Here is a 12,140-nt window from a genome sequence, read left to right as displayed (position 1 = left end):
GGGGTGCTACAAAGCCCTGACTCTCCTGGAGATCCTTTATGGGGTGCTACAAAGCCCCAGTGCTCCTAGAGATCCTTTCAGGGTGTCACAAAGACCCGATTCAGCTGGAGATGCTTTCAGGGGTGTTGCAAAGCCCTGACTCTCCTGGAGATCCTTTATGGGGTGCTACAAGGCCCCAGTTCTCCTGGAGATCTTTTATGGGGTCCTATGAAGCCCTGATGCTTCTGGAGATCCTTTTAGGGTGTCACAAAGCCCCGACTTAGCTGGAGATGCGTTCAAGGGTGTTGCAGAGCCCTGATTCTCCTTTATGGGGGTGATGCAAAGCCCCAGTTCTCCTGGAGATCCTTTCAGGGGTATGGCAAAGCCCTGATGCTCCTGAATATCTTTTCAGGGGTAGTTTGAGGCACCAGGGCATGGTAGCGCTGCTGTGGGTGCTGGCATCTCATTTAATAAACCAGGAATTTCACATGGGAACCTGTGACGTTAAATGCAGGCAGCCACACTGTATTTGGGGGGGGGGGGGGTGGGCGCGCCCCCCCTTTTGGGGGGGGGGGGGGGGGTCTTTGGCACAGGGGTAAAACCTGCACTTTCATTTTTTCTGTAGCCAGAAAAAGAGTGGAAACAAAGAGCTGGTGTCTTCCAAGGGGCTCTTGGAAGGGCATCTGGAGTCTAGGGAAAGGCAGCTGGAGCCTAAAAGCATTGAGAAGTGCTGGGGTAGGCTGCCCACCTCGCTCACAAAAGGGGAGCTTGCAATTTTTAAAGCCAACCCACCCCACCCCCAAATATCCTCAAGACCAGGTAACCTGCCGAGGTCCCTCCCAGCCAAACATTTCTATGATTCCAAGCCTGGAGACATGGATAAAATATATAAAGTAAACGTGAGACTAACACTTAGTGGCTGCTGCTTTAAAAAGCCTTCTCCCATCTGCAGATTTTAGGAAGATAGACATGCTTTCATTTCCTTATCTCAGGGAGGTGAAGGTTTCTGTTTTCCCCTCCTTTTGCCAGCTTAATTGATCTCCCCAATTTGGTTCCTATTTGGTAGTTTTAATCTTGAGGAAAATCTGCAACTTGAATTTTAAACAATGAGAACTGTGCAGGTCTGAACATCTGAGTGCTGAAGTGACTTAATCCAAGGGCAATACATCAAGTTGACATCTAAATCAGTACTGAAGCCATAATTATTCAAGCCCCAGTCCTGTGTCAAGTCCCCTGGAATGTAGCTACCCCAGAGTCAGGTTAAAAAAAATAATGGTCTGTATGTAAAGCTGAAGAAGTTGGATGGTTTTTTGTTTTTGGGGGGTTTTTTTGCGGGGGGCGGGGGGGATAAAAGAAACATACAGTGTTTTGGGATTTGATCATTCTCTATCTATTTTTAAGTAGAGCATATGCCTGTGGGGGCGGTGACGTGGACTTTTTAGGGGGTTGGGATGTTTGGGGAGCCTGTTCTTTATTTCACAGCTTGAGGGTTTATTGTAAGCCTCCCTAGAGGCTGCATTGGATAGGGTGGCTTGTAATTCAAATAAATGAAATGCTACAAGGGATATATTTGTTTAAAATCTACCACTTGTAACATTCTGTTTTAAATCTAGGGATGGTAATAAAGCAACAGGCACTAGTGTAGACTGCCTGTTGCTGTCTTAATCAATGCTTCCTAACCTTGCTGAGCTATAGGTATCAACTGGGGATGCTGGAAGCCAGTCTAATGCAATACTCAAGTCCACTGCCGTAGTGGCCTGCAGTAAAAATGCTAATGTTGATGGGAGACTAGAGCTGCTTTCAGAATATTCTGTACGTGTGTTTTCCTATCTTTGTGCCAGCAGTGAAATAAACCCTCTTGTAACTCAAGTGGCCTAAAGATTTCTGTGCAGTTGTGCCCTTATACTACTTCTAGCATTGGTGCAGCTCCACAGGTGCTAGAAAATGCCAAGTACAATTAGTCTACTGAAGAGAAACCCAAATGATTACTTTTACCATGAAATAAATTCTTTGTGAGTGAGGATGCGGAGCAATTATTTCTCCTGTAAAATAGAAGGCTAAAACACTGTGTTTTTAATGTTGCTGTCAAGTTTCCTTAAGGTAGCACAGCAGTTTTTGAGATGAACTGTACAAATAAGATATACTTTACCTAATCTCAGATGCTTTTTCAGGCATTAGATTAAAGAGTATGAAAAGATTGCACAGAGAGCATAAGATCTGGGATCTAGGCCTTAGCCTCTATTCTTTTTATAGCCATGTTTTAAAACTTGGAAATAGGGTTTTAAGATGTAAAGTCTGACAAAAGTTAACATGAACAGCACCCCTGGGGTTCTCACAAGAAGCAGTGGGAATTAGCAGCTATTGCTGTGTTGCTGTGATTTATGGTCCAAGTGTATTTAATGCCATTGAATATTCTGTAGAGAAAGTCACCTGCCCTTGACACTGACTGTTAATCTAGCTCCAATCCTTCAGGCACATGCTGTAGTTGAATGCAGGATGAACTGATCCCAAGTTCTGGGAAGATAAGGGCTGGTTTTAAATCTTATTACTGTAGTAAATTTGGAGTAAATCCTCTGGCAGTGGAGTTTGTTGCTCTGGTCAAAGAGCAGATTTAGTTTCATTGATAGAGAAACATGGATATCTGTGTAGCTCTGGCTTGTTGGAAGCTTGTCCTGCTGCTTGCTACAGCTTCCAGTTGAAATTAGCTTTCTTTTCCTATCAAACTTTATATGTTAAAATAACAGACTGTGTGTGTGCCACTATGCATGGCAAAGTTGGGAGGGGATCTCCGTACCAAATATTGCCACTACTTCACCACGGTTGTGTAAAGCATGTTATAACAAAAGAATATAAAGTTTTAATAGGGGTTTAAAATGCAGGTTGCCCCAGAAGTTCAAGGTTTAGATGTCTTAAACCTTAATCCTTCACAATTGCAGATAAGTATTTGAATTTCAGGGCAAAACTTCCTTCATCATATTTTGAATGTTGTTGCCTGGAGCTGAATCTACAGTAGTTCAGAATCATGCCTATATCAAGGTGGTTTGCAAACCACTTAATTTGCAGAAGGTTGCCAAGTCAAGTATAAGCCAGGCAGCTGCTTGCTGCAGCTTTTACTTTGAATGGCACCACTTCTCTGATCACCTGGTGCTCAGCAGTGGTCCTAGGCAGCTGATCTTCACAGTAATATGCTTTGGAATAAAAGATTCAGCAACCTTTCTGAGCATCTCCCCAGTCCCACGTAGCTATTTGCTGGATATATCCCTGACTAGTTCCCAAATTCTCATCCTTCACTGGGGCTATGAAACTCAGCCCTAAGAACTATCTGGATTCTACTGTACAACTTTCATTACATTATGTGCTAGTGCTTGATTTGGTATCACTAACTGCTTCAAGTTTTAACCACTTTTCATGTCTGTTTTAGCACTACGCATGACTTCCTCTTTGGAGCGATTGCTGAACTGATTGACAATGCCCGGTAAATATTTTACTTGAAGAATCCAAGCATTCTTATTTTGTTACTCATGGGATAAAATTAACAGCCTGGTTGGTTCTGTCAGTGAGAGCAGGGAAGATGTTTTCTGTTGTTGCACGTAGTAGTAACAAACAAACAAAATCAAAATTGCTTTAGTGTCATAAAACTGTGCCATGGTAGATGGTAGTGTGTGAAAAGAGCTTCTCCCTGCCCCCCACCCCTTCCATGTTACTTTTTCCTCCTTGATTGCTGGAAGCGTTTTAAGGTACTGAACCAGAGATGCCAAGTGCCTTTGATTCCATGTTACAGTAAATGGATTCTGAGGTTATTCAGCATCTTGTAGAGCTAGACTTGAAATATCCAAGGCCTTCATTGTGACATATTAAACTTGTTAGTTCTTCCAATGATTGGGATCATAAAGGGACTGATTCTGCAAAGCAAGAGTGTTACTTCACATTCACAACCATGGGCACTGTTTTCAGCTTTTGAAGGGCTGCGTAGTAGATTTAAAAAGCCACGTATATGTTGTTAAGTCTATTAAAGTGAATTTTACTACAATGCTATTGTGTAAACCTCGCTGTATGCGTGGCTTAGTACTGGCTTGTGATTAAATCCACTGAGTGGTTGGACAGCAAAAAGGGAAGAAAGGGAAGAAGAGTGGAGCGCAACTCTGGCCAGCCAGGCTCTGGCTTTGGGTGGTGCACACTGTCACCGCGTGCACCACTCCATGATTTTTTTTGGCAGGTTTGTTTGACCCCTGGATATCCAGGGGTCAAAAAAAGTCTCTGAACTACTTTGCAACCCTTGCAGTGTGGACAACAATGGAATTAGTGGTATGCGGCAACATGCCCATCTGGATGCAGCCAAAAGGTCCATGAATGACTGCTTCTAGCTGAAAAAAATATTTCCAGTTTCCTTTTCAATGTTTGCAGTAAAACTTTGCCAGATAAAAACTGAGACATTTCTGGTAAATTTTGCAAGTTAATGGATAAAGTCATGTGACAAGTCAGCAAATGCATGCCACAAAATGTATTTTGCTTATTGATGGAGCTAATGGAGGAAGATTTTAATGCTTTCTGATCTTCAATGTGAGCAAATGTGTTCTGGTACCATTTCCACTATGAAGCTTTATTAAATCTCTCTTAAATTCCTCTTGAGAAACAGAAGAAGATAGTGATACTTTGCCCATTGCTATGTGGTGTGTCAAGGAGTGAGAGAACTGCTATATACAGTTGAACAATTAGGAATTTTTACGCTGCATTGCACTTCAGAATTGGGAACAGTACAGAGAAAATTGATTTGGATAATATTTGCCTCTTCCCTGTGCTATTAAACATTTGTGATACTTTATTAATATATATATTTATTGACAAATGTCTCCTACATGATGATCTTATGTCCAATGACAGAGAATTGCAATGGAAAGATTTTTGACAAATACCGCTTTATCACTTCATTAGAGGGTCAAATAGGAAGAGGTAACTGTGACCAGAAATCAGTCTGTGTCAAATTAAGCCCTCTCTCAAATCTGTCATTAACCACTTTACTCTGAGATGTGGAATTTCTTCCAGATCACTGATTCTTGGGTGTTAATAAAAGTGGGCAATTAATTAACAAAATACCAGCATCTGAAGCACTCTGTATCAGATCATGCCCTGTTCTCTGTGGTATAGCCATGTCCCAGAAGAAACCTTGGATGGGTCTCTGAGGTGCCTTCAACAAAGTGGTCACAGACAGCAATATGAAAATCATGTGTGCTGTATATAAACATCTGGAATATATGATTGCTTTCTTTTTAACTGTCCCTGGCATGTTCAAGCTTCCTGACCTTCCTCATGCATCACTAGCACTCTTGGCATCTTTTTTCTCTTGAAATATTCAGTAGCTTTCATTCAAATGCTTTCCACCTCCTAATCCTCTTATTGTCTCTTTTGATATCAACCTTTGCTACTGACATGACAGCTTTCTCTAATATGTATGTGAACTAAATGGTTTGGCTAAAAGCCAGTGCTCATTGTGCCTCCTGGAGGATTGTAGTAAACAGATATTGCATTAAGGGCTTGCAGTCAAAGTAAATTTTTTTGGCAAAGGATTGCCTGAAAGACAGTTCTGTAAGGCTTGTGAAGGACATACAGGACTCGATGCTTTTGGTCAGCTCCATCTGCTGTGGGTCCTTCAGCATCCTCTTAGCTTGCTACAAATGGATATGAAGGGCTTTGAAGTTTAAATTACATCTTTTCCATAGGAATGTGTTTATTCTAGTTCTGTAGATTACTTTGTTAAAGCGAAATCTATGGCTTTTTGCAAAGGCATGAGTTCAGGACTCTTTCTCACTGTCTGTGTTACCTCCAGTATTAGTAAGGTGCTATCAGTTTATTCAGGAGATGCCTTCCTTTTGGAGCATAGCTAGTGAGTAAGGGCATGTTTATGGAGCCTTTTTTTCTTCATCTCTCACTGAACACTCAAATTTTGTGTATTTTTTCCCTCCCCCCCATTCTCTCCTCCCAGATTCGGCTCTAAAGGAAAAAGTGATGTGTTTGCTTTCATTCCATTTGAAGCAATCTGTTTTTAGCCTTTGGGTTCAGTTGCAGGTGCAACAACTTTGAATGCTTATTCAAAGCTGTAGTTTAGTGTGGTCTGCTGATAAATAAGTGCTATGCATTTCATCTCAAAGGTGACTGATGACAGTGACCCCAAACTGATTTTCAAATATGCCCTTTGTAAATAGCTCTAAGTTGAATGGTGCTGCATAAATTTAACTTAAAATTATAGTTTATATGTACTACATATAAATAACCCCACTGCAGTAGGATATAATGTATTACTCTATGGGTTACCACAGTGACTTGGAAACCTTGTGGGTTACTGTGTCTTCCATACTTAGTGAAAGACTTATCCATAGCTTGGTATCTCAGTGACTTGGGATGTGTTATTGACAGTAGTATTTGTATTCCCGAAGGCCCCATCAGAACTGTCTCCATTGTGTAGAGTGCTGTACACACATTTTAAAAAAATGTTTGCAATCTAAAGACAAAGCAAAAAAGATAGGAGGGGTGGGGGGAACATATAGGCCACTTAGTCAGGTAAGGGTTCAGTTTTGTTAGCTACCTTGGTCCTAGTTTGTCGTTTTTTGTTAAGGCAGGGGTATCAAAGATGCAGCCTGTGACCTGGGTACAGCCATGGAGCTCTAACATACAGCCCTCAGTGCTACCTGTGGGTGTTGGAGTTGACACATAGGCAGCATGTGGGATGTGCCACCCCTGGCATCCACTACAGGACTGCAATGTACAGAGCACCCACTGCAGCATACATCAGCTCCATATTGGATCCAGAAGCACATTCCTGAGAGGCTGTGCATCATCGCCCTGGACTGGCTACAGTGGTGCAGTCCTGCTGTCCAGCCTGCAGGGTTGGTCCATGGATCCATTCCTGCCCATGGACCAATCCCACACCACTCATCCAACCTACAGGGCTGGATGAGTTTGACATCCTGCTTAGGAGGATACAAGTGTATTAAAAACATGTTTGTAGTCTTGCTCATTTCAAAGACCAGTTAAACTTTTATTTAAGGGATACTGATTAGTCTGGTCTATTCCTTGACTTGATGTTTTGTCCATAATTTTGTATGGTTTATTTTCAGAGATGCAGGAGCCACCCGACTTGATATATTTACTGGTGAGTACATGGGGGTGATGACAATTGGAAGGTAGAGGAATATTAAGAGACTGTTACTCTAAGACTATCCCATTGTAGGTGTCTGCCTGCGTGCTCTCAAAGAATTTGATACTGTATATAGTTAGTATTTCTGTTTCACTGTGGAAACTGATCTTACCTTTCTGGAAGTCTATTTGACCTGTCCTAGTTGCTGATTTGAACTGAAAGGATATAAAATGTTGTATGTTGCTTCTGTATCTTTATGAATAGTCCCCAGCAGCATAAATAAATACAGAGAGTAGTTTTTAACCTTTCCTGTAAAAACAGGTTTTAGTCTTTTCTCTCAGCATAGAACAGACCTCCTGGGAAGTGGTTAAAAAAACACAAGTAACATTTCTTCTCTATCTTCCCTTTTATTATGATGACATCTCTATTCCATAAAGCTGAATTCTCACATACAGTTGTGTTGTTCTGACAGCTAATCCCTCCTAGAAGCTAGAGCACAGCTGACCTAATCTCTTTACCTCAACAAGCTTCTGACTAACTGAAAACCACTGCTTTTTTCATGCATTGCTGAGATCTCTGTTGCTGGCATACTTCTACCTATTCAATTATATTTTTTCCATGATGTTATTCATTCCCCTTGACCCTGGGACCTCCACATGAGATCCTGAACAGAGACCAGGGTTGGATATTTCTTCTTGAAGCCGTATTAGGTTGGAAAGTGATATCCTGATGAGTTGTTTCTCTGTACAGCCTGGAACATGTGGAGAATATTTGTACTTAGCTAATGGTTCCAAATTATAGTAAATCAGAGGCACAGTAAAGTAGCGGTTTGTCATTTTATCAGATCTGCTACTTGCTGATGAAGGATGACTTTTGTGAGCGCTGGGTATCAATACCCAACCAACCAAGTTCAGTGTTTATTACTAAGTGCTTTTTTTCTTCTTTTTATTTAGTAGATAATGACCGGCTGCAAGGGGGATTTATGTTGTGTTTTCTGGATGATGGATGCGGCATGAACCCTAGTAAGTTAGTTTTGTAGATGCTGAACTGGTTGTTAAAGGGAATGTTCTATAAACTAATAAAATACCAAGCTGATCTGTATATATGGAGTCATTAGTTAAAATGAGACATGCACTTAACTTACAAGTGTGCTTTACTGTTTTAATTATTTTTGCTGGCAGAGTAAATTAATCCTAGTGTCTTTTAAGCTGTGCCTAAAATGACTGCAAGTTTTTTTTCATGGTGAAATGAAATGGAAAATGTTATATTGATGATTACAAAAATATATTTGCCTTGCTTTTTCAGCATAAGCACCACTACATGTCTAAAAGCTTTGAGAGTTCCAAGGCACAGTATTAACTATTAATTCTCTGCTTAAATACCCCACACACAACATGACACACCTTGATGAGATCTGCCCTAAGTAAAACATCCAAACCCTTCACATTGGCTCCATATTGGATCCAGAAGCACATTCTGGAGTAACTGTGCATCATCACAGTGGACTGGCTACAGAGACCTGCCCTAAGTAAAACATCACAACGTCCTGGTCAGATTCATTACCCTGCTAATTTTGCCTCCCTAAGATTCCCCTCAAGTGTATGTTAGATATGGCATTCTTCACATTGTGCCTGAAACTTGTAAGACTGATCTGATTCTACCCTAGAGGTTGTATTTCATTAATTCTCGATGGAATCCTGGCTGGTTTATGCATACCAGTCTTTTCACACAGCCCTCTGGGTCCTTTCAGGATAAAACGTGAGCTGAAAATGTAACAACATAATCATTCCTTTTATAGTTTCCATGAAAATTTAGTTTTCCCCTAAACACCACATTTCTAAGCAACAAATATTGTACTATTCTGTTGCCTTGAATAGTAATTTAAGGCAAGCTTTAGTGTATGTCATAGGCACCTATAGAAAAGTGAAAATAGCAGTTGATGAACTGAATCTGTAGAACAGCATTGTGCTCTTGGCACTATGGATTGTCAAGTGCTAAGAATACATTTAGGGGACCAAAATGTGTACAAGGAAAAACAGATACAAGTGTGTTTGTGAGACATTCATAATGAAAACACGGAAAGGGGCAGGAAGAACTCTGATTTTCCATGATAAAGAAAACAAAACCAAATGCCAAAATATATAGGTGTTTAGAACTCATTTTATTATAATAAGGCATTGGTAAGCTTCCAAATTGCTTTAAAATTGTAAATATATCGATAAAATGTTAAGCCCTATATATATAGAGGTGTTTCATTTTAATCACAGAAAAAATGTGGATTTTAGGTTTTTTAATCAGAGAATTTAGGATTTTTTTTTAATCAGAAAAAAACAGGATCCTGACTTATGAGGGACCTTTACTGAGCAAACTTTAATTGGCTCAAAGAGTACACAGTATGATTCTATATGTTGTATTTTACAAGAGACATAGGGGTATTACAGTGTGGTAATGCAGCCTTACCAGTGTTGCTGCTAATGGCTCAGAACTTTGCAGATAAAATACTCCACTGCACTGAGGGGAATTCCTACTATTTGAAAAACTATTTTCTAACGTGTGGCTCTTGATTCTTTAACAATGACTATATCTTTCTTTTAGGTATCCTAACAGCTTTGTCAATAAAAAGCTATTTTAGTGCATTTGTTATCATGGTGGCTATCACATGATGTGAAATAGATGATACAAAGCCGGCGTCTTGTAACCTAGGTTGATGTGTGCTGAAAATAAGCTGTTCCCAGAATGAGAACGTCAGGCTTTCTTGGAAAAGAGCTTTACTATCTAATTCTTTGAATGACATCTGACATGCCAGCTTTCATTGACAGGAGAGAAAATTCCTTGCTACCTCCAGCAGCTGTCAGTAGGTACTAGATCTTAAGAACTCACCTGTAGACAGTGACAGTACACAGTCTGGATCACAAGCTGGATTTTATTTCACAGTTGGCTAGGTGTCTGATGTAATTTTGGATAAACCCCTTTGCTTCTTTATGCTTCAGTTCCCTTATTAAAATACAGACAATGAGAGAGAGTATGGGTGCTCAGATCAATTCATTCATTTTTTAAAAATATACTGATGCTTAAAAAAATTGAACCTAAAGAAACAGAATAATATGCAACATATTTGTTTTAATTGTGCAACATCAGATTCAAGACCTTAGAATGCCCCTTGAGCTGGGGAGGCAAAGAGTTTTGAGGCTTGCTATTGGATTAGGCCCTTTGTCTATCAAATCCATTATTATTCTTTTGTCAATGGCTGGAATCCAAGGGACATGGTTTGTTTGTCTATGTTTGTTTTGAATCAGCTGAGTAGGGAAACCATTGAATTGTGATAGATATCTTGTCCATGGTGAATAACGCAAGTTGGCTCTTGACAAATACTTTGCTATGTGTACATTGTTAAAGTAGCCCAAAGTGAATGCTGTATTGGTTTTTAAATGTTCTCTTTTTTAAGGTATATAGTGTTATCTAGCAAATGCCCTATATGCATCTATAACTTTTAAATGTTGTCTTTCAGGGGAAGCTACTCATCTCATTTATTTTGGAAAGTCTTCTAAACGGCAGTCTGCCTCCAAGCTGATTGGATGCTATGGCAATGGCCTTAAGTCGTAAGAGTCCTATCTAAATCTTGATCTCTAGATTGTCTGTTTTGCATAGTTGTTTTTTTTCGTAACAAACATGATCTACACTTAATGATTAATTTGGGGCACCCACTACAAAATGGATGTGAGCAAATTGGAGGAAGTCCAGTAGAGGGCAGTGAAAATGATTAAAAGGCTGGGAAACATGACTTCTGAGGAGAGACTAGGAGAACTGGGCTTATTTAGTCTGGAGAAGAGAAGGCTGAGGGGGAATTTAGTAACAGCCTTCAACTACCTGAAGGGGGATTCAGAAGAGGATGGAGCTAGACTGTCCTCAGTGGTGACAGACAACAGAACAAAGAGCAACGGTCTCAAGGGTGCAGCGAGGCAAGTTTAGGTTACATATTAGGAAAAACTTTCTTACTAGGAGGGCAATAAAGAACTGAAACAGTTTACCCAGAAGGGTTGTGGAATCTCCATCTTTACATGTTTTTAAGACCCAAGTAGACAATGGCTTGGCTTTTGGGGGCTGGTTATGATTTGAGTAACAGGTTGAACTGGATGACCTCCTGAGGTTCCTTCCAACCCCAATTTTTTATGATTCTATGAATTAAAAAATGAAATGGCATTCAGTAATGGAAGAATTGAGATTAATAAAAACAACCTGGTTGGTCATCAAATTTGATTTTTAATGTAGAATTGTTCCTTATAAGAGTTTCAGTATGGACTGTTTTGTAGTTGTCCAGTTCTCACTGCTCTATTTTACAAAAATCAATTTCTCTGTTCTATTGTCCACTGCTTGTTGTGGCCAGTAAAAGGTTACCGTGTGGGACTAGCCCATATATATCCTTGTCCATGTGTATCCTAGGGAGTCTTTCTAAGAGAGATGGATGTAATTATATTGTTATTAGGGCTGTGCAAAGCTTCGGTCCCTGATTTGATTCAGTGGAGGTTCGGCCCAATTCAGTGACCAAATCTCCAAATCGAATCGGGAGACCCTATAATCTCTCCGCATTGAATCAGAACCCTCTGAATCGATTCAGAGAGATTTGGAAAGATTTGACAATTCAAACACAGACACAGATTTAAATGTTTTTTCTACATACCTCAAGGTACCAGGCGATTCGTGAATGCTGAGATTTAGCAGCCCACAGGAGCGTGGGGGGCTCCCCAATATGTTCTTTCAACATGTGGCTGCCTTGTTTTAGTTAAGTGGCTGCCCTTTTCAGTATTCTGTGGGAGAAGAGTAGCCTTAATATTTAATATCTCCCAGTTTTTCAAGAGTTGGTTTATCCTGTGTTCCATCTTCCCATTGCTATAAGAAGCAATACATTACTCTGAGCATATTAGAATAGGGCCATTGGGCCAGCTGTTGGTGTCTTCTGTTGGCTAGTCTGACAACAAACTATGTGATACTAGCATCTTTTTTAACTTTATTATAGTGGGTCTATGCGACT

General features: G+C 40.2%; 1 protein-coding gene across 1 annotated transcript in view; it reads left to right on the top strand.

Moving 5' to 3' along the window:
* The window catches only part of MORC1 (MORC family CW-type zinc finger 1), a 114,321-nt gene that overhangs the window by 5,703 nt on the left and 96,478 nt on the right, over positions 1-12,140 (top strand). Inside the window, exons 3-7 of the mRNA XM_025208067.1 lie at positions 3,401-3,454; positions 7,092-7,126; positions 8,065-8,133; positions 10,620-10,710; positions 12,126-12,140. The exon at positions 12,126-12,140 is cut by the window's right edge and continues 94 nt beyond it. Of these exons, the coding sequence (XP_025063852.1) occupies positions 3,401-3,454; positions 7,092-7,126; positions 8,065-8,133; positions 10,620-10,710; positions 12,126-12,140 (264 nt within the window). The remainder of the gene's footprint in view (positions 1-3,400; positions 3,455-7,091; positions 7,127-8,064; positions 8,134-10,619; positions 10,711-12,125) is intronic.

This window comes from Alligator sinensis, unplaced genomic scaffold (assembly GCF_000455745.1).
Source record: "Alligator sinensis unplaced genomic scaffold, ASM45574v1 scaffold1131_1, whole genome shotgun sequence".
Taxonomy (NCBI): domain Eukaryota; kingdom Metazoa; phylum Chordata; order Crocodylia; family Alligatoridae; genus Alligator; species Alligator sinensis.
The sequence above is the reverse complement of the archived record's forward strand: the minus strand, read 5'-3'. Positions and strand labels throughout refer to the sequence as shown.